General features: G+C 38.4%; 1 protein-coding gene across 1 annotated transcript in view; it reads right to left on the bottom strand.

Moving 5' to 3' along the window:
* The window catches only part of LOC120635229 (kinesin-like protein KIF3A), a 70,829-nt gene that overhangs the window by 5,345 nt on the left and 42,063 nt on the right, over nt 1–23,421 (bottom strand). Inside the window, exons 3-10 of the mRNA XM_039906183.1 lie at nt 15,608–15,813; nt 12,386–12,516; nt 11,251–11,450; nt 6,845–7,042; nt 5,512–5,642; nt 3,757–3,809; nt 2,195–2,325; nt 88–164 (exon numbers count right to left, since the gene is read on the bottom strand). Of these exons, the coding sequence (XP_039762117.1) occupies nt 88–164; nt 2,195–2,325; nt 3,757–3,809; nt 5,512–5,642; nt 6,845–7,042; nt 11,251–11,450; nt 12,386–12,516; nt 15,608–15,813 (1,127 nt within the window). The remainder of the gene's footprint in view (nt 1–87; nt 165–2,194; nt 2,326–3,756; nt 3,810–5,511; nt 5,643–6,844; nt 7,043–11,250; nt 11,451–12,385; nt 12,517–15,607; nt 15,814–23,421) is intronic.

Raw genomic sequence — 23,421 nt, 5'->3', positions numbered from 1 at the left:
CCACTCTATCCCTGTACTCTAACTGTGAATTCGTGGAATGCTAAAAAGTTCGTCTCTCTCTTTTTTTAAACACTATAAAAAACTCACTTTGTTCTCTGTAGTTCTGCTTTCTTCTCTTCTAGAACCTTGCGAGCTAGATAGGCTTTCTCTCGGTTTATCTTTTCCTGAAATAATAAAATTGTTATATTTAATTATCAAAATCCATGCAGGCACTCTTTTTCTAATTTAGGATGATAATTTTGAAAAGTGCACGCCCGTCAAGTTTCGTATTTTTCCCGTAAAATATAATACAGATAATGTCACACTTCATTGATGGGTATCTCCCACACGAAAATCGGTTTTGTAAATAAAATAAATCGAACATTCAAATATTAAGGTAAATTGTAAATACTTCACAACTTAATTATTTGTTAAAATAAACTGTTATTTCAGTTTTATAATAATTAGAAAAAGTATTGCCAGTCGTCTAGCATGTAAAATTCATAAAATCTTAAAAAAAAAAAAAATTGTAGCATCATCATCATTATATCAACCCATTCCCGGCACGGGTCTCCTCCCACAATGAGAAGGGGTTAAGGCCAAGTCCACCACGCTGGCCCAGTGCGGATTGGTGGACACCGCACACCTTTGAGAACATTATGTAGAACTTTCAGGCATGCAGGTTTCCTCACGGTATTTTCCTTCACTGTTGAAGCAGGTCATATTTTGATTGCTTAAAACGCCCATAACTTGTAAAAGTTAGATTGTAACTGGGATTCCAACTCGCAAATTCGGCCCCTTGACAGTGATGTCGAAGTCCTACCCACTATATATCACCACTTCACTTATGTTTTGTTTAAGAAATTATAATCTGACCACACAGCATTGTCATGCATTAATCGATTCCAAGTGCTATACAAAGAATAATCGTAAACTTATATCGATATCGATACTAATAACTTCAAGTTTTTTTTTTTTTTTCAAATTCAAATTCATTTATTTGAAGTAGGCCTATTTTATAAGCACTTTTGAAACGTCAAGTTTGTATATTTGTAGTGACTGTACCACCGGTTCGAAAAGCAGATTCTAGCCGAAGAGCCGGCAAGAAACTCAGTGGTTGCTCTTTTCCAACATCAACATTTACAATCATTTTTGTATCTTGCGGGAGATGAGAGCGAGGCTGACTGCTTCCAAACTACCTTGTCATTGAGGAATTCATCAAATGTATGGTAACCACGCTGTACTAGATGCGTTTTTACAATTTTTTTAAATGTATGCATTGGTAGGTCAAGAATTTCCTTAGGAATCATGTGGTAAAAGCGTATACTCAACCCCACAAAGGAGTTCTGCACCTTTCGCAGACGATAAATAAATAAATAAAATAAATATACTACGACAATACACACATCGCCATCTAGCCCCAAAGTAAGCGTAGCTTGTGTTATGGGTACTGAGATAGCTGTTGAATATTTTTATGAATATAATACATAAATACTTATAATATACATATAAACACCCAGACACTGAAAAACATTCATGCTCATATGCAGATATCACTAATTTATGTCCGTTTCTGGTAAGTCGATTTCTTTCTGACTACAATTTGTATGGTATCGGAGGAGCGCCATCTAGTGCCGATAAAGTTACATATTTGATTCACCATGATCATAATTTCAACCGACAGACGTCGACTGCTGGACATAGGTCTTTTGTAGGGAGTTCCAAATTCCACGGTTTTGTGCCGCTTGGATCCAGCGGCTACCTGTGACGCGCTTTTTCGTCTGTCCACGTCGTTGGGGTTCGACCAACGCTGCGCTTACCAGTTCGGGGCTGCCATTCCAGCACTTTGGGACCCCAACGTCCATCCTTTCTCCGAACTATTTGCCCGGCCCATTGCCACTTTAGCTTCGCGACTCGTTGAGCCAAGTCTATAACTCTGGTTCTTCTACCAATCTCCACATTTCTGATTTGATCGCTTTGAGATACTTATTTAATTAGATAGCTATAATTCAATTGGCGCAGTTTCCCACAACTGGAAAATGTTTGTGTGATGAGCATGAATGTGTGCCAGTGTCTGGGTGTTTATATGTATATTCTAATTATTTATGTATATTATTCATCAGTCATCTTAGTACCCATAACACAAGCTACGCTTATTTTGGGGCTAGGTGGCGTTGTGTGTATTGTCGTAGTATATTTATATAATAATTCTTACCTTCTCCTCTCGTCTCATCTTGCGGCGCATCTTCTTCTCCTCGGGATCCAGTACATCGAGCTCGGGGTCTGTGAGGGTGTCATCTGTCAACTCCTCCTCAGATATTTCCTCTTCCTCTTCTTCCTCGATCTCTATTGGTGAACATGAGAAGTTTAATCTTACAACTATTTTAAATGCGAATGTTTGGATGGATGAATGGTTAGTTTGGATGGTTGGTTCGGTTGGTTGGTTTTATTACATGGTTTTACCAAATCTCGTTTCTTTCTTTACCGTTTCATATAGTTTATAATCACAAAAGAAGTTTCACATGAAATACAAACACAGTTACGCGTTAATATTTAATTTTAACTTTCACTTATTGTAGACAAAACACTTATCGTGTACTGAAATTGGTTTCATTCGTGTCAATAATATGCGATATCCCTAGTATGTTTTTACTTTGTTTATAATGTTATACTTTTAAATAGCTTTAATTTATACTTAAGTATTAGTTAGGTATTAGTAGTTAAAGTCTGCACACAGAATTAAGAACATACAGAAACCGTGTACAACCACTCCACTTTAGTAGTGATCTCGAACAGGCGGTTAGACACTTAGTTCCATTTAGCAGTTGACATTAATTATTTTACCTCTAATGTGCTAAACGTTTACCATAAAATGGAGAAAGTCGGAAAAGTTTGTGCGCTAGCGACATTCGGCGGGTGTGAATTGAGATGGGCGCGGGGCGTTTTCACGTTTTTTGGACAAAATGCACAGCATGCAATAATGGCTGAATTAGTGGTTGTGAAGTGGAATGTGCGCGGTATGTTATCACGTTTTTGGACGGTATGCACTGGTTGCAATAATGGCTGAACGAGGGTTCTGTATGTTCTTAACTCTGTGGTCTTACGTAAATTTGTATAGTTATTTAGTCGTAACGTCCGTGATCTCATCCATCATCAGGCGCTCACTGAGAACCAGCGCTTGCTGCAGATGATGATGAGTGTACGACCATTATTTGGTCAATGTCGTTGTACATAATAATATACAACGTGTAAATGAAAACCGAAATAATACTTCAGACAGTAAATAATGTGCCTCAATACTTTTGAGGCACATTATTTACTGTCTCCGAGACTTATCTTTGAAACCGAAAGCTTATATTTTCTGAGTAAACCATAGTTTTTACTGAAAGAAATAGATACAGCCCTAACATCACATGCAAAATTAAAATCATGTGACTGTCACTTTATTAGGCACGCGGCGCGTAGCGTTAGTACTACGCCCGAGTCGGTTTTTTATCTTCAATAGGGTTGTCACAAGTAAACACTTAGAATGTTTTGAATTAGTTTGTATGGAAAAAGAATTATTCTTCTTTTGATTTAATATTTTTACAGGGCGATTCCTTATGAAATAAACTTATGCATCCTTCAACGGTATTTCGTAATTCCTTTACACGTTGTATATAAATAATTTTGTATTAATTATGTATTGGCGTACTAAAAAACTTTTTCTTTTTTATTTTCTTTTAATAATATTAGGTAGGTTCTAAAAAGTTTTTTAAAAATACTAAGAAAACTAACCGTTTACGTTCTCTTCTAATTGTTTCTTGAGCTGATCGATTTCTTGTTGGAATCTGTGCGGAATTAAAAAGGCTTAATTACAAATTTATAAGTAGGCTTTTTGACGTGACAACGTCTTATAATTCGATGAAGCCGGCTGCACGAAAAAACATGACGTATGCGGCGTTACCTCGCTCTGAGGCGTTCCATTCAAGGCTTGAAGTGCAAGCGAGAGCGCGGAACGAGCGACAAAACAGTCGGCCTCCGCGTTCGACATCTGTCTCTCTCCTACTTGAGTGAGCGATGCGTCCGCGTGGACAGCTTTTATACAATAATACATTTACATGTTTTCGGCAAGGATGAAGTGCAGTGAAAAGTGAATGTGGTGTCGATTGTTTATAGCAACGACAATATCAATCAAACAACCATTCCATCAGTATTTTCTTACGACGTTGTCACGTTCAACTATCGTCAGTAAGCCGACTTTACAGACAACCAATTTATTTTATAGTTATAATAGGTAAGATGACTAATTTTGAATATTTGGAAGATATTCAAAAATTGTTTTTTTTAACTCAAGATTTTGCTGATACAAATTGAAAATTATATATATTTTTTTTAATTCCCGCTAAAATCGCTCGCCGGGTGTCATGGACGTACTCCTGACGTCATACGCAAATTAGAGTTTAGTGAGTCCTTGTTCCATAGCTGAAGATTATTGGTTTTGGTATTGATGGCAAAGAACTCAGCAACTGATAGATTAAAATCACAAAAAGAAGAAAGAAAATTCCTTTTATAATATTAAGGATAATATGTATGATCAAAAAGATCGGGTATGACTGGCTTTAATTTCATAGCTAGACGTTAACTCGACTGAAGATGGTGATAACAAAAAAAAATCTGGCTAAGTTTGTTGAAGGCTCTTCTTAGACTATTTATATATTGTATTGCCCTAAAGCTCCAATATTATGTGAATAGTGTTGTGGATAACATATTAACCAATTCCTTTTTGTTTAGATTTAGGAGCTGTTTTAATAATATGTAACTGTCCCAAATAAATAAAAATAACTTTACTTAAGCGATAAGGTAGCTAAATTGTAAACGTTGGTTAAATCATTAACCACACCACACTTTTTGTGGTGTGAAATAAATGTATATTCATTCGTTCATTAATACCTTTATTCATTCAGTTGATTTGTTATACTTTTTCTATTTTATGTACTTTTTGGGTTTGCAATAAAAGTAAGAGAGGCCGAGTCGCGCAGTGGGCAGCGACCCTGCTTTCTGAGTCCAATTCCCGAGTCCGATTCCCACAACTGGAAAATGTTTGTGTGATGAACATGAATGTTTTTCAGTGTCTGGGTGTTTATCTGTATATTATAAGTATTTATGTGTATTATATTCATAAAAAAAATATTCATCAGCTATCTTAGAACCCATAAGACAAGCTACGCTTACTTTGGGGCTAGATGGCGATGTGTGTATTGTCGTAGTATATATATATATAAAAAAAAGTATATTCATTCGTTCATTCATTCCTTCATTGTACTTTTTGTGGTGTTCAATAAAAGTATGTATATTAATTCGTTCGCTCATTTCATTTCGCTTCATTCATTCAGTTGATATGTATAATAATAAGGCCGCTAAACTGTACACGTTGATTTGACTTATCTATTTTATGTACTTTTTGTGATGTACAATAAATGTATATTCATTAGTTCATACCTTCACTCATTCATTCATATCCTCATTCATTTATTCATTCTTTCAACTTACCGAGTGAGTAGTGCGTCGCCCGGTTCGCTGTTGATGTGCGTCTTGTTCTCAATATTCTTGGCTCTGTTCGCGTATCGGAGAGTGCTGATCGTTTCCACATAGTTAGAATCCGCTGGCCCCACAGTCGCTATCTGTTTAATAATTTTTATGGAGCATTACGTAGCGGTGATAGCGCATTGAGTAGGAGCTCTTCTTCACTTCACTTTCGGGGGGCCGAGTTCGAATCCCAGCCCGCACCTCTAACTTTTCTAAGTTGTATACGTTTTAGGTATTTAAAATATGACTTGCTTCAACGGTGAAGAAAAGCATCGTGAAGAAATGCATGCTGTGAGTTCTACATAATGTTCTCAAAAATGTGTGGAGTCCACCAATCCGCACTGAGCCGGCGTGGTTGACAGCGTTAACCATTTCTCATTGTGGGGGAAAGCCCGTGCTCTGTATTTTTTACTTTTTCTTATATGATTATCTATTCGGTCTCCGCATTACCAAAACTAGATGGCGCCACAAAGATTCTGCATCGCACAAACGAAGTGTTCACAAAAATTTACCATAGATACAACTTCCAAAGATGAATGGTCGGAAAAAGATATTAAAGATTATTAAAACGATAAAAAAGCTTGGGTGTGAATTGCTCTAGCTTCATAGCTTAATTTAAATTTACTGGAAGATGGTGATAACAAAAAAAATAAATTTACCCGGCTAAGTTTGTTGTGGGCTCTTCTTAGACCAGGGCGCGTTTGGAACCCTCGTAGCTTTAGATTTAAGTTGGCGAACGAAGTTATCACCATCCCGTTACAATTATGTAAACAAATATGTATGAACGATTCATAAGTACCTGTGATAGGCCTACATGAATAAAGAAATTTTGAATTTGAATTTGAAGATCTTCCCATTTTTACGGTCGAGCGTATTAAAGGTCCCGTACAAATGAGGATTCTTAACTCTGTGGGTGGGAACAACTTACGTGTGTGGATTCGAAATGTTAGTAGCTGTGAACCTTACGGGTTTCAACAGCGTCACCGGTGGGTCGGGGCGAGCACGTAGCGTCCCCTGATGAAGGGTTTTGAGCCCCAGGGCTCGAGGAATATCGGGGTGACGTCTACCTAGGGGCGTCTCCTGCGAGACTCGGACCTCGGCTTAGACGGACGTCGGAATTTGGAGGACTGATCGGACGGTGATTAGTCCGTACGTCCCCGTGGCCGTGGATTGTGTCCACGTCCGGGTGACGTAAGAAATCGGGGACCTCGTCTTCGCCGGCGAAGACGCTGTGTCGTTGTAATTGTGTCATCGGTGTGTAGCCCTAAAGCCCTAGCATAGGGAGGGAACAACTAACCATGACAGTTTTTGAGTTGCCACCAAGCGAGTCTTGCAACAGACGCGTCAGTTTCGAGTTCCTGTACGGGATGTGAGTGGACTTGCCGTCCACAAGTGCGGATATCACGTTGCCCAAGACGGACAGCGATTGGTTGATTTTGGTCGCCTCCTTCAGTCGCGTACCCGTTGCTTGTGTCTTGCTCTGACGCTCGGAGCCCTGGAACAAGTTGATGTAAGTTGAATTATAAATAAAATAAAATAAATATACTACGACAACGCACACATCGCCATCTAGCGCCAAAGTAAGCATAGCTTGTGTTATGGGTACTAAGAGGACTGATGAATATTTTTATTATAAACTAGCGTACCCAGCCCGCTTCGCCGGGCTAGATTTTGCTTTATTTTATTTAAACAATAAACTGACATTTTAATTTAAGTCTCATAATATATTAAATCATGTATTTTCTCTCCGTATTCATTCTCTTCTATTCTCTTCTCGAGCGGTTGAAGATCATTATCTACACCCATGTAAACCCAACAATAGAATATCATCATAGTAAATAAAAGCTGTATTTGACAGTTTGTCAGTTCAAAAATAGGAGTGCTCCGATCGTCACCAAACTTTACAGGATTACTCGCCAGGTCAATCCGGAGATTCCCTGAAAGTTTCATTGAAATCTGTTTAGCCGTTTCAGAGCCTATACGGAACATACCCACACACTTTTTCATTTATTATCAATTAATTTATATATATATTTTATATTAATATATATATATAAAATATATATATATATATTAATTGAATGCCAATGAAAGTTATATTTTTGTATAGATACTAATAAATAGCTGCTGTTTATGACTGGTTTTTTTACAATAATATGCGAAACGTTTGTTTTCCTCGGATAAATCTATATAAATATATATATATATATATATATTTAATTTTATAATTTTATTTATATTTATATATTTGTATAATTTTTAAATCTTATTTATTGCACCACCTACCTCTTTTCTATGTTTTTTCCTTTTACGCCTGGAAGGAATCGCTATGTAGCGATAAGGCCACCAAATTGTACTCTCTTGATTTGTATTTATATCTTTGTAACTACTTTTTGTTTCTTTGGTGTACAATAAAAGTGTATTCATTCATTCATTCATTCATTCATAAATCGCTAGTTAAAAAAATAAATAAATAAATTACGTCAACACACATATCACCATCTAGCCCCAAAGTAAGCGTAGATAGATAGATAGATAGATAGATAAATTCTTTATTGCACACAATTTATAATATAAATTGAAAACATAAATATAAGAAGAATAACAATGCGCAAAGGCGGTCTTATCGCTTTAAGCGATCTCCTCCAGACAACCCTTAATGAAAGAACAGGAGTATGGAAACGGGATAGTGCAATTTTAAAAATATATAACATAAACTACATCTACTATATATAACAATAATACATAAACAGCTAATACAAATACAAATAATACAGAAATAAATACATACACATATAAACATATATATAAATATATATATATATATATATATATAAATAAATATAAATATACACAAATACATACAGAGCAAATATATTAGTTTATGACTCCGTAGATAAATAATATTCTTTTAAACGACTTTTGAAGATGCTTAATGATTTAGACTGTCTTATGTCTCTTGGCAATCCATTCCAGAGTATAACCACCTTGACTGTAAAAGAATTTCCATACGCATGCGAGTGACTGGCAGGAACATGCAACCTGTTGTCATCCTTAGCCCTCAAATAGCACTGAACATTGCTACCAAGAAAGTTGAATCGCTCTTTTAAATATGGTGGCGTCTGAGGATAAAATAAAATAGAATATAAAAGACAAAGAGCGTGCAAGTTCCTACGTGATCGAATTGGTAGCCAGTTTAACCGAGAACGATACTCGGACACATGATCAAACTTACGTATACCAAAGATAAACCGTATACATACGTTCTGCAGCCTCTCCAGTTTATCGAGCATGGTCTCTGATAAATCCAAGTAGCAAATATCAGCATAGTCTAAAATAGGTAATAGAAGAGAATTAGCTAAGAGAATTTTAGTTTTTAACGGTAGAAACTTCTTCCACCGTCTCAAGTATCCAACAGCGGCAAAAATTTTGCGACTCATTTCAGAAACTTGAGGTACCCATGACATTGTATTGTCCAAAATTAGCCCAAGGTCTCTGACTGCACTGTTCCAAGGTATAACAGTACCTTCAAATAGAACAGGTGGTAACCTGTTATATGATAGAGAGGAAAGGAAATAAGAGCTGCCTATTATAGTTACTTGAGATTTACTTGGATTTACTTGGAGACCAAATGACCGACACCAAGCCGCAATTTTATTTAAATCAGTATTAATATTATCAATGGCAACGGCAAGATTATCAATAGCCGCCGATGCATAAAACTGCAAATCATCAGCGTAAAAATGATAGGACGAAGATAAAACAGATGACACTGAGTTTATAAAAATTGAAAATAGAAGCGGAGAGAGAACACCACCCTGAGGTACTCCGGAAAGAAGTGGAAGAAAGGAAGATAGTTTACTGTCCGAACGAATACATTGCTGACGATTACATAAGTAAGACCGGAACCAGTTGACAACGTGAGGTGAAATGCTGACTGTCTTTAGAACAGCCAAAAGTAGATCAAAGTCTACGTTGTTAAACGCATTACTGAAATCTAAGAGAACTAATACGGTAATAATACGGTAAGGAGTTTATTGTCGACAGCGAAACGAATATCATCGCAGACCTTGATCAAGGCTGTTGTTGTGCTATGACCACGACGAAAACCGGACTGGAGGGGGCTTAAAATATCATATCTGGTAAGATAGAGGCTAAGTTGCTGATGAACAATACGTTCGAGAACTTTAGACAGAAACGGAAGAATGGAGATAGGCCGAAAGTTTGAAGGATTTACAGGGTTACGAACTTTAGGAATAGGAACTACATATGCTTTACACCACACGGTGGGAAATGCAGCTGAAGTAAGTGATGAGTTCAGTATGTGAGACAATACTGGCAAAACACCGTCAAGCGCTGCAATTATCATTCTCCTACTTATCTAATCAACCCCAGTCGCATCAGATTTAATAGCAAAAATATGCTTCTTAACTTCATCGACGGTTGTATCACTGAACTGGAATTCAGGTCTTTCGTGTGTAGGCAATGAGTAAAGATAATTAAGAGTCCCTTGTTTAATTAGCGCATTGAATGAACATTTGGCTACAAAGTGTTTGTTAAGGCTCTCCAAGTCAATGCTTTGCGAATCTTGCTGACGCTGACGACCGATTCCCAGTGAAGCCAGAAATTTCCAAGCTTTGTCGGCATTTTTTTGATCCACTGATGAGTGAATATATTCACGCTGAGCATCTCGACAAATTCTGCTACACCGATTCCGTAGTTTTTTATATTTTGTCAGGTTGGCATCTGTCGGATTTAACTTATATTTACTTTTTGCTTTATTGCGTTTGGACATAAGCAGCTTGATGTCATTAGTGAGCCATGGTGCAGGAAGATGCTTAATTTTGATTGGCCGGAGCGGAGCGTGTATATCAAAAAGTTGGGTCAAAAGTGAATTAAATATATTAAGCTTATCATCTACAGAAGGCGTGTCAAAAACAATATCCCAGTCAATATTATTAAGATCTTCCATAAATTTATCATTATTAAAATAAGCTTGTGTTATGGTTACTAAGAGGACTGATGAATATTTGTATGAATAATATACATAAATACTTATAATAAACACTCAACACTGAAAAACATTCACGTTTATCACACAAACATTTGCCAGTTGTGGATATCAAACCCACGGAATTGGACTCAGAAAGCACTGCGTCAATTGGCAGTCAAATTGCTGTGTTAAAAAAAAACATCGTCAGGAAACCTGCATATCTGAATGAATAATAAGAATACAATTATATTATACAGATAATCATGCAGACACTGGAACACATTCATGTTCATCACAAAACATTTTATTATAAAATTTAATTTGAGAGTATTCATTTATTTAGAACAGTTTGAAATAAATATTTGAGAGTCGGGATTTTTGTAGTCAAAAAACTGACTGTCTTGTGCTTGGAAATTAAAAAGCTGCAGATTCCCCATTTCGACGTGCTTCTTGCTATTTGTGCTTGCTATTCTCCGCGTTATGGAGAATACGCAATGCCAACGACACGTGTATGCAACGAAGACGTGTGTTTAACCTGTGAAATTGAACCTTAACGCCAAGTCAACGAGTTGTATTTTCATTTGCGCAGTGCTTGCTGTTCTCCATGGAGATAGAGAATATGCTGTCCAAGCAACAGCTCCCTATATGTATCGATGTCGCATTGTTATTATTTTACCTATAAAATTCTGTCAATCAAAATGGAACCTTACCGCCAAGTCAACGAGGTGCAGTTTCCCCATCTTGACGTGCATCTTGCCATCTGCGCCGCGCTTGCTATTCTCCACAGTTATGGAGAAGATGGCGTGCGAGCGGGAGCTCTCTATATTCATCGCGGTTGCACCAATGTGCCTATTCTTGTTGCCCACTGCCATTATTTTTTCTAGCTCGTCCGCATTGTGGACTACGTAGCCTGAAGAGGTAAGAATATAGAAGTTAGAAATTGTGTGTGTAAAATAAAACCGAAATATAACTTCACAGGCTTGAGAGGTTTATTAACTGTCTCTGAGATTTATTTGTGAAAATGAAACGGTAATAGTTTTTGAGTAAACCATTGCCTCTGCTTTTCACTGAAACACACAACAACAGCCCTAACATTAAATGCAAAATTAAAATCAAGTGACTCCTGTAACTTTATTCGGTACTCGTCGCGTAGCGTAGGTACTATGCACGTGACGGCCTTTTACCTTAAATAGGGTTGCCACAAGTAAACATGAAATATTTTGAATTCGTTTGTATACAAAAATAAATATGCTTCTTTTTATTTAATATTTCTATGTACAAAAACTTTGAACATTATAAATAAATTGAATTTGAATCACCATTTCGACCCATTACCGGCCCACTACAAGGCACGTCAATCGTAACCTAACGTGAATGAAAAAATAACGTGTGTATACTTATGTAAACGCGTTAGAAGTTATAATTCTTTGGCGTAACAAGATAAAAATCTTTTCAATAATTATACTTTGACTTATTCTACGTTTGTAGAAAAAACGACACTAACAATAGAAAACAAGTTATTCAATACTTCGCATTATCTAGTAATCTCATTATCGGACGACCAAGTTTCACTCAACGTTAAAAATTTAGATTTTTGTACAGTTGAATCAATCAAATCACCGATATGAGCCCGAAGACTAACAATTTAAAGTGTAAACTATCAAATTTTATAGCTAACTTCAGGGTGTCGGTTTTTTGTGATGGTGTGCGAATCGTAAAAATGAACTCTCATCATTTTTCCCTAACGTGCCAAAAGAAGTATAACTTCAAAAAATATTCCTTAAGCTTGTCCAATATTAGAACAGGGAATAGAACAGAAGGGAAAGAAGCTGTATGTATGAGTACCAGTGAGATCCTTAACGAAGACCCCAATGTCGGGGCGCTCCTTCACCTCGAGACTCTGATGGGGATTATTGCCCAGCAGGTCGCGTACCTCCTCATTGTAGATCTCCAAGTACGTCACGCACACCAGAAACCTGTAACGGATGGTGACCAAAATGCACTCTAGTTAACAACTCATCTCCATCGTCATTGTCCATCTTAATGGATAGAAGCAGGCGTTACTTTTTTTTATTCCACTACAAGTTAGCCCCGCAATCTCACCTGCACGGAGACAATTATATCTCCGGGGTAAGGATAAGAAAATATCTTCTCCCACAGCTTTATCAACTCTCGGAGCCGTTACGCACAATTGGAAATAATATCCAAATAATATTTGTGTAATATAATTAACAGGGGAAAAATTCTCCTATTCCATTTTCCCGTGGCAGTTGGGCACATTAGTTATATCCCACTTTGGGGGATATAATTTTTCGTCTTCTGCCTGTACCAGCCCTGCTGGTGTTGAGTGTTGATGCAGTCTAAGACGGTAGCATGCTAACCTCCATCATCTAGAGTTTTAGATTATAGAAAAGACGTCAGAAATCTGACTAGAAATGTAGGCCATGTTAGATAGGACTGCTTATCGAGGAAACTGGCTAGATAAGCGGTGACCGATCAAAAGAAAAATTCAAGGTAAAATTACGTGACTGGTTGGTTGATAAATGCTATTACTCTGTAAGAGAGCTCTTGGATAATCCCTACTAATATTATAAATGTCAATGTAAGTTTGTTTGTTACGCTTTCACGCAAAAACTACTTAACCGATCCTCATGAAACTTTGTACACATATTCTTGGAAGTGTTAGAAGTAATATAGGATACTTTTTATCCCGACATTAAGCTCGGTTCCTTTGGGAGACGGGATGAGTGTTTGACGATTTTACACCATAAATCCGACAAATTATTACCGATTTCAATAATTATTTTATTACTATAGAGGTTAAGATATGTGTTTAATTTTGCCCTAACTGTGGTTGGAGGTAGAGCAGAGACAGAACTCCTCAGCGGACAGCAGCAAACCCCTCATTTAAGGCTTAGCGATACTGAATACTTAATTTTTTTTTTAATCTACAACTAAATTTAATGCCGCATCAAAAAAACAAAATCAAACGCAGACGAAGTCGCGGGTAACAGCTAAGTAAAATATAATTTATTTAGGTACTAATTTAATTTATATGTTATCTTTTAATTGAAATTCCATGATAATAATTTTTTTTTTATTCCATACAGTAAAATGAATGACATTTTAATATGTATGCATAATTATATGACAGACCTAAGAAGGTGGCGTGCCGTTTAGCGCACGCCTATCTGGAGGATTCAGCAGCGATTAGGCCATTGACGATGGGGCTCGCCATGCATTGGGGGGTCTAAACCTTGGCGAGAGTGCAGTGAATACGCAAGTGGACCCCGTGCTCTCACTTATAGGTCTATCGAGAGACACACAGAGTTTTTAGTGGGTGCAATTCCCACATAACTACTCCGTTTCCCCATGCGTGATATGCGTCAGGCATTATCTCTGTATAAAAGAGAAAAAATCATTCCGTCGATAGGCGAAAATTTGCCTAGGTTAGTATTGGAAAATTTAGAAGCCTTGTGATAAGCGACTAAGACACCGGGAGGTATCTTTGCATAGTTCGAGTCCATGCAGGACTTCGGTGCATCTTTTTCTTTTCGGAAGGACATTTGCCGATAACCATCTGAGGGGTTGCTACGGCGTCAACGGGGGAGTGGGGCGAGCGCGAAAGCTCGCCATGAGTAGAGCCCCAGGGCTCGACGACATCGGGGGGGAGAGTGGGAGACGTCGACCCGAGGTTGCCTCCTGCGAGGACTCGGACCTCGACTCGGTTCGACGTTAATCTGACTGTTGGTGGACTTTGGACTAATCATTGTTTAGTCCGAACGCCCCCGTGACCGTGGTAAGGATCCACGTCCGGATGACGTCAGAAATCGGGGCCCTCGTCTTCGCCGGCGAAGACGCTGTGTTTGTTGCGTGTGTGTGTGTTGTTGGGACACGTTGCCGGTAGTTATTTTATCGTCAGTCGCCGCTTTGGCTCGACGTCGGGGACGGGGGTATATGTGGACGCCTCGACCACTAGGGGGTTGGGGTGTCGGACTGCATTTTCAAAGTAGGTCTTTGATAATGATTTCATGTTTTGGGCTATGGTGGGAAGATCGAGGTCTCGGTGGAGATCTACGTTGCGCATGAACCACGGACTGTCCGTGGTCATACGCATAAACTTGTTCTGCAGGACTTGAAAGCTCCTGTAGAAGCTGTGAGGGCGATGGGCGAATACGACGCTGGCGTATGTCATAACGGGACGTATGCACGTTTTATACAAGGTTACCTTGTGACGGAGGGATAATTTGCTTTTGCGGCAAATCATCGGATAGATTGCGGTGCATCGATAATGCAGTCGTATTTATATCAAAACTAGCTTAGCTAGCTAGTTGCCCTTCGTCTTCGTTTGATTTTGTTTTTTGATGTGGCATTCAATTTAGTTGTAGATCTAAAAAAAAAAATAACTATTCAGTATCGCTAAGTCTTAAATGAGGGGTTTGCTGCCGTCCGCTGAGGAGTTCTGTCCTCTATCTCCAACCACATTCATCAGATCTGCACAAACTTTGGTAAAATTAAACACATATTACAACCTCTATAGTACAAAAAAAAATATTTAAATCGGTTATAATTTGTCGGAGTTATGGTGTAAAATTGTCAAACAATTTCATCCCCTTTCCCTAAGGAACCGAGCTTAATGTCGGGATAAAAAGTATCCTATATTACTTCTAACACTTCCAAGAATATGTGTACAAAGTTTAATGAGGATCGCTTAAGTAGTTTTTGCGTGAAAGCGTAACAAACAAACTTACATTGACATTTATAATATTAAGTAGGGATTGGGATAGGGATAGGGATAGGGAAGTAGGGATAGGGATAGGGATATGGAAGTAGGGATGCCCACCAACTAAATGTCATGAACATTGGTTGTTAATCAAATATAATTTTAATTGTTTCTTGTAAAACTATCTATTAACAATTTAATAAAATATCTGGCCAATATGAATTTTAAGTTACCTATCAAAAGTTTAATTATTTACCCACTTTATTTACACAATTTACTGTTACACTGTTGATTTATGTCTGTATGTCTGGCAAAACGGACAGCTATTGCTAAAAATGTCTCACTTCTCGTCATCCTTGGCGTCGGCGATGTGGCTGAAGATGTGCGCGAAGGAGTTCGGTATGATGCCGCGAAGCTCTGGCGCGGAGTTGCTTCCAGCCATCGTATAGGTCTTCCCCGTACCCGTCTGTCCGTAAGCGAATATTGTGCCGTTGTACCCTCGCAGAACTTGCTCCACGATCGGGCTAGCTGTCTGTACGTAGATGTCCATCTGGAAAGAATATGAACTCATCGTCAACTCAACCAATTGACCTCGTTGATCGCTGGGCGGTACGTAGGTAGGGCGATATCATCATCAGTGGCGTGCACTTCATACATTCACAAAAGCGCTGCATACCCTAAAATTGATATATAACTCGTATAAGAGGAGATTTTTTGCCGTTTTATGTAATTTTCCTGCTGTATGCATACCCTGGTAAGAAACCCAGTGCACGCCACCACATCATGACCAAAAGCCTATAACAGTCCACTGCTGAACGAAAGGGCTCACGCAATGGGAGGTTTGGAACATAATCACCACGCTGTGAAGACGGGTTGATGATTGAATTATTGTTTAACTTAAAAAAATATAAAGTTTTAATTATATTCCTACTAATATTATAAACGTGAATGTAAGTTTGTCTGTTACGCTTTCACGCAAAAACTACTAAACCGATCATCACGAAACTTTGTACACATATTTCTGAAGGTATTAGAATTAATATAGGATGCTTTTTTTTCCCGAAATTAAGCTCAGTTCTTTTGGGGGAGGGGTAGGTGTTTGACGATTTCACACCATAACGCCGTCAAATGATAACCGATTTAAATATTTACTTTTGTACTTTAGAGGTTATAATGTCTATACAGATAGAGATACAGGCTATTTAGTGTGGAGACCACTAGCAATTGATTTTTGTAATCTTTTTGAAAATAAAGATATTATTATTTATTTAGGAATAACAATTCTTATTATCTACTTTTAACAATATATTACTTGAAGTGAATTGGCATATATACAGCTTGCATCCTGGAAATGCGACTTTTTATCCCTAAACAACGTTTAACGTTCCCTTTGACGTTACCGGGGTAATTTAAAGCCAGTTTCCTATGCACGGCTGCGCAGTTTAATCGATTCCTGCGTAAATTGGAACATGTAGCTCAGGCTATATGTGCCAATGTTAGTAATGTGCTCTATTTTATATCTTTACCAGCTGTTGCCCGCGACTTCGTCCGCTTTTGTTTTTGTTTTTCGAAAGACATGTGCCCCATAAATGTGGCAGCACTTTATGTATTTAGGATAGCTAAGCCTGGTGTAAAATCGTCAAACACTTTCGTCCCCTCTACCGAGAGAACTGAGCTTAATTTCGAGATAAAAAGAATCCTATATTACTTCTAATACCTTCAGGAATATGTGTACAAAGTTTCGTGATGATCGGTTAAGTAGTTTTTGCGTGAAAGTGTAACAAACAAACTTACATTCACATTTATAATATTAGTATGGATAGGGATAGAATAAATCACGTAATAAGCGGTGATAGCACATTGGTTAAGAGCTCAACTTCACTTTCGGAGGGCCGAGTTCGAATCCCAGCCCGCACCACTAACTTTTTTAAGTTACGTGCGTTTTGAGTAATTAAATTATCACTTGCTTCGACGGTGAAGGAAAACATCGTGACGAACCTGCACGCCTGAGAGTTCTACATAATGTTCCCAATGGTGTGTGGAGTCCACCGATCCGCATTAGGCCAGCGTGGTGTACAACGCATTAACCACTTCTCATTGTAGGAGACCCGTGCTCTGTATTGGACCGGTAGGGGTTTTTGTTTTTCACATGGACACTTGCCGAAAACCACTAGGGGTTGCTACAGCGTCACCGGGGGAGTGGTGTGAGTGCGGGAGCTCGCCATAAGAAGAGCCCCAGGGCTCGACGACATCGGGGCGAAAGGTGGGAGACGTCGACCCGAGTCCCGAGGCCGAGGTTGCCTCCTGCGAGGACTCGGACCTCACATGATAGTTCATCACATTACCCAAACCCCAACAGTCAGATTAACGTCGAACCGCGCCGAGTCCGAGTATAATCGGACTCGGCGCGACGGCCGACTGGCGCAGTGGGCAGCGACCCTGCTTTCTGCGTCCTTGGCCGTGGGTTCGATTCCCACAACTGGAAAATGTTAGTGTGATGAACATGATTGTTCTTCAGTGTCTGGGTGTTTATCTGTATATTATAAGTAATTATGCGTAGTATATTCATCAAAATATTCAACAGCTATCTTAGTACCCATAACACAAGCTATGCTTTCTTTGGGGCCAGATGGCGATGTGTGTGTTGTCGTAGTATATTTATTTATTTATTTATAATAACATGCCTATCTCCATACTATTTATACTAATAAATAGTATGGAAATAGGCATGTTATTATACTTATTATACCGAAACCACTTATTAAAAGAACCTTTGCTCCCTTTAATTTCAAATTACACATCTAAACCGAACATAATTCTTTTTTTATATCATTTTTTAGTAAAAGTAAACATTTTTATAACAGTCCTTGATCGGGGGAGTACGTAATACTATGGACGGCCGATTGGCGCAGTTTGTAGCGACCCTGCTTTCTTAGTCCAAGGCCGTGGGTTCGATTCCCACAACTGGAAAATGTTTGTGTGATGAGCATGAATGTTTTTCAGTGCCTGTGTGTTTATATGTATATTATAAGTATTTATGTATGTCTTATATATATATATATAAATGTTATGTTGGTTTCTGTACGCTTCAAAAACTCAATAAGTTCTGCACCGATCGAGCAGAAATTTTAGCATGATATATAATCCGCATCAAGGATTGTTTTTATCTACTTTTTGCATCAGTCACATATCCGCGACCGCGAAACTACAGTTTTTTTTAACGATTGATGTACCAGTGACCGCGCAATCTGCCGAAAGCGAGAAAAACACTCGCTGACCTATGTAATGTATTCTTTGTTTTGTTTCTCATTTCTCAACCATTCCATAAAAATGTGCCACAGCGAAGCGTGGCAGGGTACAACTAGTTATTCATAAAAATATTCATCAGTCATCTCAGTACCCATAACACAAGCTACGCTTACTTTGGGGCTAGATGGCGATTTGTGCGTCGTCGTAGTATATAAAGTATATAAAAACTATGCTTATTGCGTAATCCCTCCGTCACAAGGTAACCTTGTATAAAACGTGCATACGTCTCATTATGACATACGCCAGCGTCGTATTCGCCCATCGCCCTCATAGCTCTTACAGGAGCTTTCAAGTCCTTCAGAACAAGTTTATGCGTATGACCACGGACAGTCCGTGGTTCGTCGCAACGTAGATCTTCACCGAGACCTCGATCTTCCCACCATAGCCCAGTAAATGAAATTATTATCAAAGACCTACTTTGAAAACGCAGTCTGACATCCCAACCCCCTAGTGGTCGAGGCGTCCACTTATACCCCCGTCCCCGACGTTGAGCCAAAGCGGCGACGTCCGAAGCATGTCCTTGACGACCCTGACGATAAAATAACTACCGACAACGTGTCCCAACAACACACACACACGCAACAAACACAGCGTCTTCGCCGGCGAAGACGAGGGCCCCGATTTCTGACGACATCCGGACGTGGATCCTTACCACGGTCACGGGGGCGTTCGAACTAAACAATGATTAGTCCAAAAGTCTACCAACAGTCAGATTAACGTCGAACCGAGCCGAGGTCCGAGTCCTCGCAGGAGGCACCCTCGGGTCGACGTCTCCCACTCTCCCCCCGATGTCGTCGAGCCCTGGGGCTCTTCTCATGGCGAGCTTTCGCGCTCGCCCCACTCCCCCGGTGACGCCGTAGCAACCCCTCAGGTAGTTATCGGCAAATGTCCATCCGAAAAAGCAAAAAGCAAAGCTTAATGCGTACCTATGCTTATTTCCGCTTCAGCTCTGTACCGGTCTTGAGAGCGTGGTTGCTAGTGTTATCACGGACACATGAGGCTTAAAACGTAGGGTTGAATATTCTCGTTCAGTGCACTAATGCGCTTACGGATAAGATCTACTTGATAAAATCAGAAATAAAGAGATCCGTAGAAGAACTAGAGTTACCGACATAGCACAACGTTGAACCGTTTTCGGGGCGAAACGTGCGTAGAGGGTACATTGCCGAAGATCTGTTTGGTGTGGAGTATAAGGATTGAAGAAATTATAAATAACACCATACAGATTCTCCAGCTTTACGCGGACTATAGCAAATTAAGCTTAATTTTCATAATAAACACAGGCACAGCGTTGGTCGATCCCCCAACGAGGTGGACCGGCGACACCAATCAAGTCGCTGTGAGCCGCAGGAAACAAGCGGCGCCAGGATCGTGGATTTTGGAACGCCCTTCAAAAGCCCCTATATCCATAATGACGATGACGAACCCACTTCACATCAGATTTCAAAGGTTCTCGCAACCAATAATTCGATAGGTACAAAATAATGATCCGATACATCCAGTGCTCTCACACACCCCTAAATTACGGAACACAGACCTGCCGCTGTCCTAAATAACCATGTACCTACATGTACATTACTGAATTCCGGCACACCTCCCGGAGCCCTCGACCTCCCCCCTGCCCCGTGCCCCGCCCCCGCGCCTCCCGACCCCCCCGCATCCGCCGGGAGAGGTCCGAGCGGAGATCGATAGATGCAACGCGCAACGACGCCGCGCGGATCACGTCCCACTAACCTAGATATGTACAGGCGATGGAACACTGCGGCAAATTTGATGTATAGCTACCTGTTATGTGATTGTAGCCTATGCGGCATCGGCTAGACCCTAAAGTAGTAGTAGTAGTAGGGCTATTTGGGACAGAGCTCGCCCGGGGAAGAAATACCACCATGTTTATTTCAACAGTGCAACACTTTGCGGGATGTGTTCTTTGCATGCTTTGCGAAACGATGCTCTTAGCATCAAGTGGACCATCTGTTTGGTCTATCAATTATTAACTATATTTACCATATAATTATTTAATCTATGAATTTTATTTACTAATAGGTGTCCCGCCGAACGTCGCCCCGCGGTTAATTTGTTGTTATATTTTAATAAACAGTCGACTTACAAGAAATAGTCATAAATTAGTGACATCTGCATATCGTCTGCGAAAGGTGCAGAATTCATTTGTGGGATTGAGTTATACGCTTTTATAATATGATTCCTAAGGTAATTTTAGACATACCTTTTGCATAAGTTTAAAGAATGTGTTAAAACATATTTATTACAGCGAGGTTATTATACAATTGATGAATTTCTTAATGACAAGGTTGCTTGGAAGTATCCGGCTCCGCTTTCATCTCTCACAAGATAGAAAAATAAATTTTAAAATCTAAAGTGTAAATTGTCTATATTGGAAAAGTGAAACTGCTGAGTTTCATGCCGGCTTCTTCTCGGTGGAATCTGCCTTCCGAACCGGTGGTAGCGTCACTACACACAGACAGACTTGACGTTTCAAAAGTGCTTATACTAGGCCTACTTGAAATAAATGAATTTTGAATTTTTTTTTGAATAAATAAATATTTAAATAAATAAAAAAATACTTATTATCCTATTCCAATCTAAGAGGAATCCAAAAACTCAAATATCATAAAAATTTGTCGTCTTCGTTCTTGAGTTATAAATGGTGTAACTAACACAACTTTCTTTTATATATCTATATACTAGCCGTTTCCAGCCCGCTTCGCTGGGCGAATTGAAAAAGGAAATAAATTACATTTTATGTTTCATTTTTATTTATTTTTTTCATATTTTTATTATTCTCCTTTTTTTTTATTTTTGTATGAACATAAATAGGCCCCGCGGATAGAACTGTAAGCATCGATAATGTTTAGACTTACTCAAATTCCAAATTCCATCGATTTAGCCTGTATCTTTCATCCAGGTGATTTTTCTCACTAATATTCATTGTAACTTTCAATCATTATAACATTTCTGTGCCTTTCTTCCAAAAATTAATAATAATTGACATGAAGAAAAAAATTTGAAATGAGCATTGAAAGTTTAAGTTAAAGTCATTGCAAGTCTCATATGTTCTATATTTTCTGTTAACTAAAATTTTCTCCGTGACATCAATTTTTTATAGAAAATTAATTGTGCATGTTTTTTATGAATTCTATTGGAATAAGTAACTAAATTTCTTTTCCACATCTCATGTGCTTGGAAAATGCATTCATTTTAATCTGTTACATTTCCGCGATCCCGCAATAAAAGAATTCGTCGGTTATGTAGTCTGCAAAAGTACAATGAATGTAAAATTCTTAGTCCATTGATTGGATAGCTACATGTAAAGTTAAGTTTTTGAAACCTCTCAATGACTTTTTCTCCGCTGCCAAAAAGACGATTGTTGTAAGGAAATACACGTATATCCCTACATACACGAAGATCCCCACCAAATTTGGAGTCTGTAGAAGTTACAGGTTAGAAATAAAAATTTTAGATTTTAACACCCACCCCCGCAATTCCTGTCGGAAGTAGATTTTATTGAAATCCATTTTGAGATGTTCTTTTGTGAATAATAAAAGATTCCTACCATATTTAGAATTTTTAGAAGCTATATTTCGAAATTGAAATTTTTTATTGTTAACACCCACCCCCGCGAACCTTATTGGAGGTGATTCATTGTAAAATCCGCTCGAAGATCATTTTTATATTACATATAGAATACTCTCACTAAATTTGGAGTCTATAGGAGCTATCGCTTGGAAATTGAAAATTTTTATTGTTAACGCCCCCGCAATCTTCTTTGGGGTGGGATATCGTAAAATTTGTTCATAAATCATTTTTACATCACTTATAGAAAATTCCTACAAAATTTGGAGCTTGTAGGAGCTTTAGCTGAAAAATTAAAAATATTAATTGTTAATACCCACCCCCGCAACCCCCTGTGGGGTGAGCTATCGTAAAATTCGTTCATAGCCTATTTCTACAAATTCTACACCTCTTACAGAAGATTCCTACCAAATTTGAAGTCTTTAGGAGCTATAGTTTAAAAACGGGAATTGTTCATTGTTAACGCCCCCGCAATCCCCTTTGGGGAATGAATTTCTTAAAATCTTCTTATGGTTCCCGAGATTTCGTGGTGAGTGACTATATAGATGGGAATTCTTCGATTATCATCGAAATTTTTAACTTACTATCGGGCTTTTTTAAAATTTTCTTAAATACAAAACTTTCTCCTTACACTTCTGAAGATAAAAAAAAAGCCCAATTGGTCCAGCCGTTCTCCACTACCGTGAGTAGATTCTTAGCTGAATGTAAAAAACCATAATCCGTTTAATACACTCTGTTGAAATCCATGAAAACAATAGAATCAAGAGAAAATGCTTATCTTTTGTTTTTATTAGCGGGATAAATGTTCATAAAAGTAAAACAGCAATAAAAAAATGAAGGAATGTTGGAATTCAAAAAATAGATAGCCATAAACCATCTAGGAAAAATTTCGCATCGAATGGTGGTAGTTTCATGTCGATACGATCAGTGGTTTAGGCGTGATTGAGCCTCAAACGAAGACCATTTTCATTATATATATATAGATATATACTACCTGTCCCGGCGAACTTTGTACCGCGGATCATTTTATTTTTATGAATGTTATATTTTAATATTTATTATCCTATTCCGGTCTAAGAGGAATCCAAAAACTCGAATATCATAAAAATTGGTCCAGCCGTTTTTGAGCTATAAATGGTGTACCTAACATAACTTTCTTTTATATACATATATAGATAAATGAAATGTATGAATTTGTGAAAAATGTTCTTAACAAAATAAAAAGTCACAACTTATCCGGTCAGGCGACCCCATCATA

Source organism: Pararge aegeria, chromosome 26 (genome assembly GCF_905163445.1).
Source record: "Pararge aegeria chromosome 26, ilParAegt1.1, whole genome shotgun sequence".
NCBI lineage: Eukaryota > Metazoa > Arthropoda > Insecta > Lepidoptera > Nymphalidae > Pararge > Pararge aegeria.
This window is presented reverse-complemented; position numbering and strand designations above follow the sequence as displayed.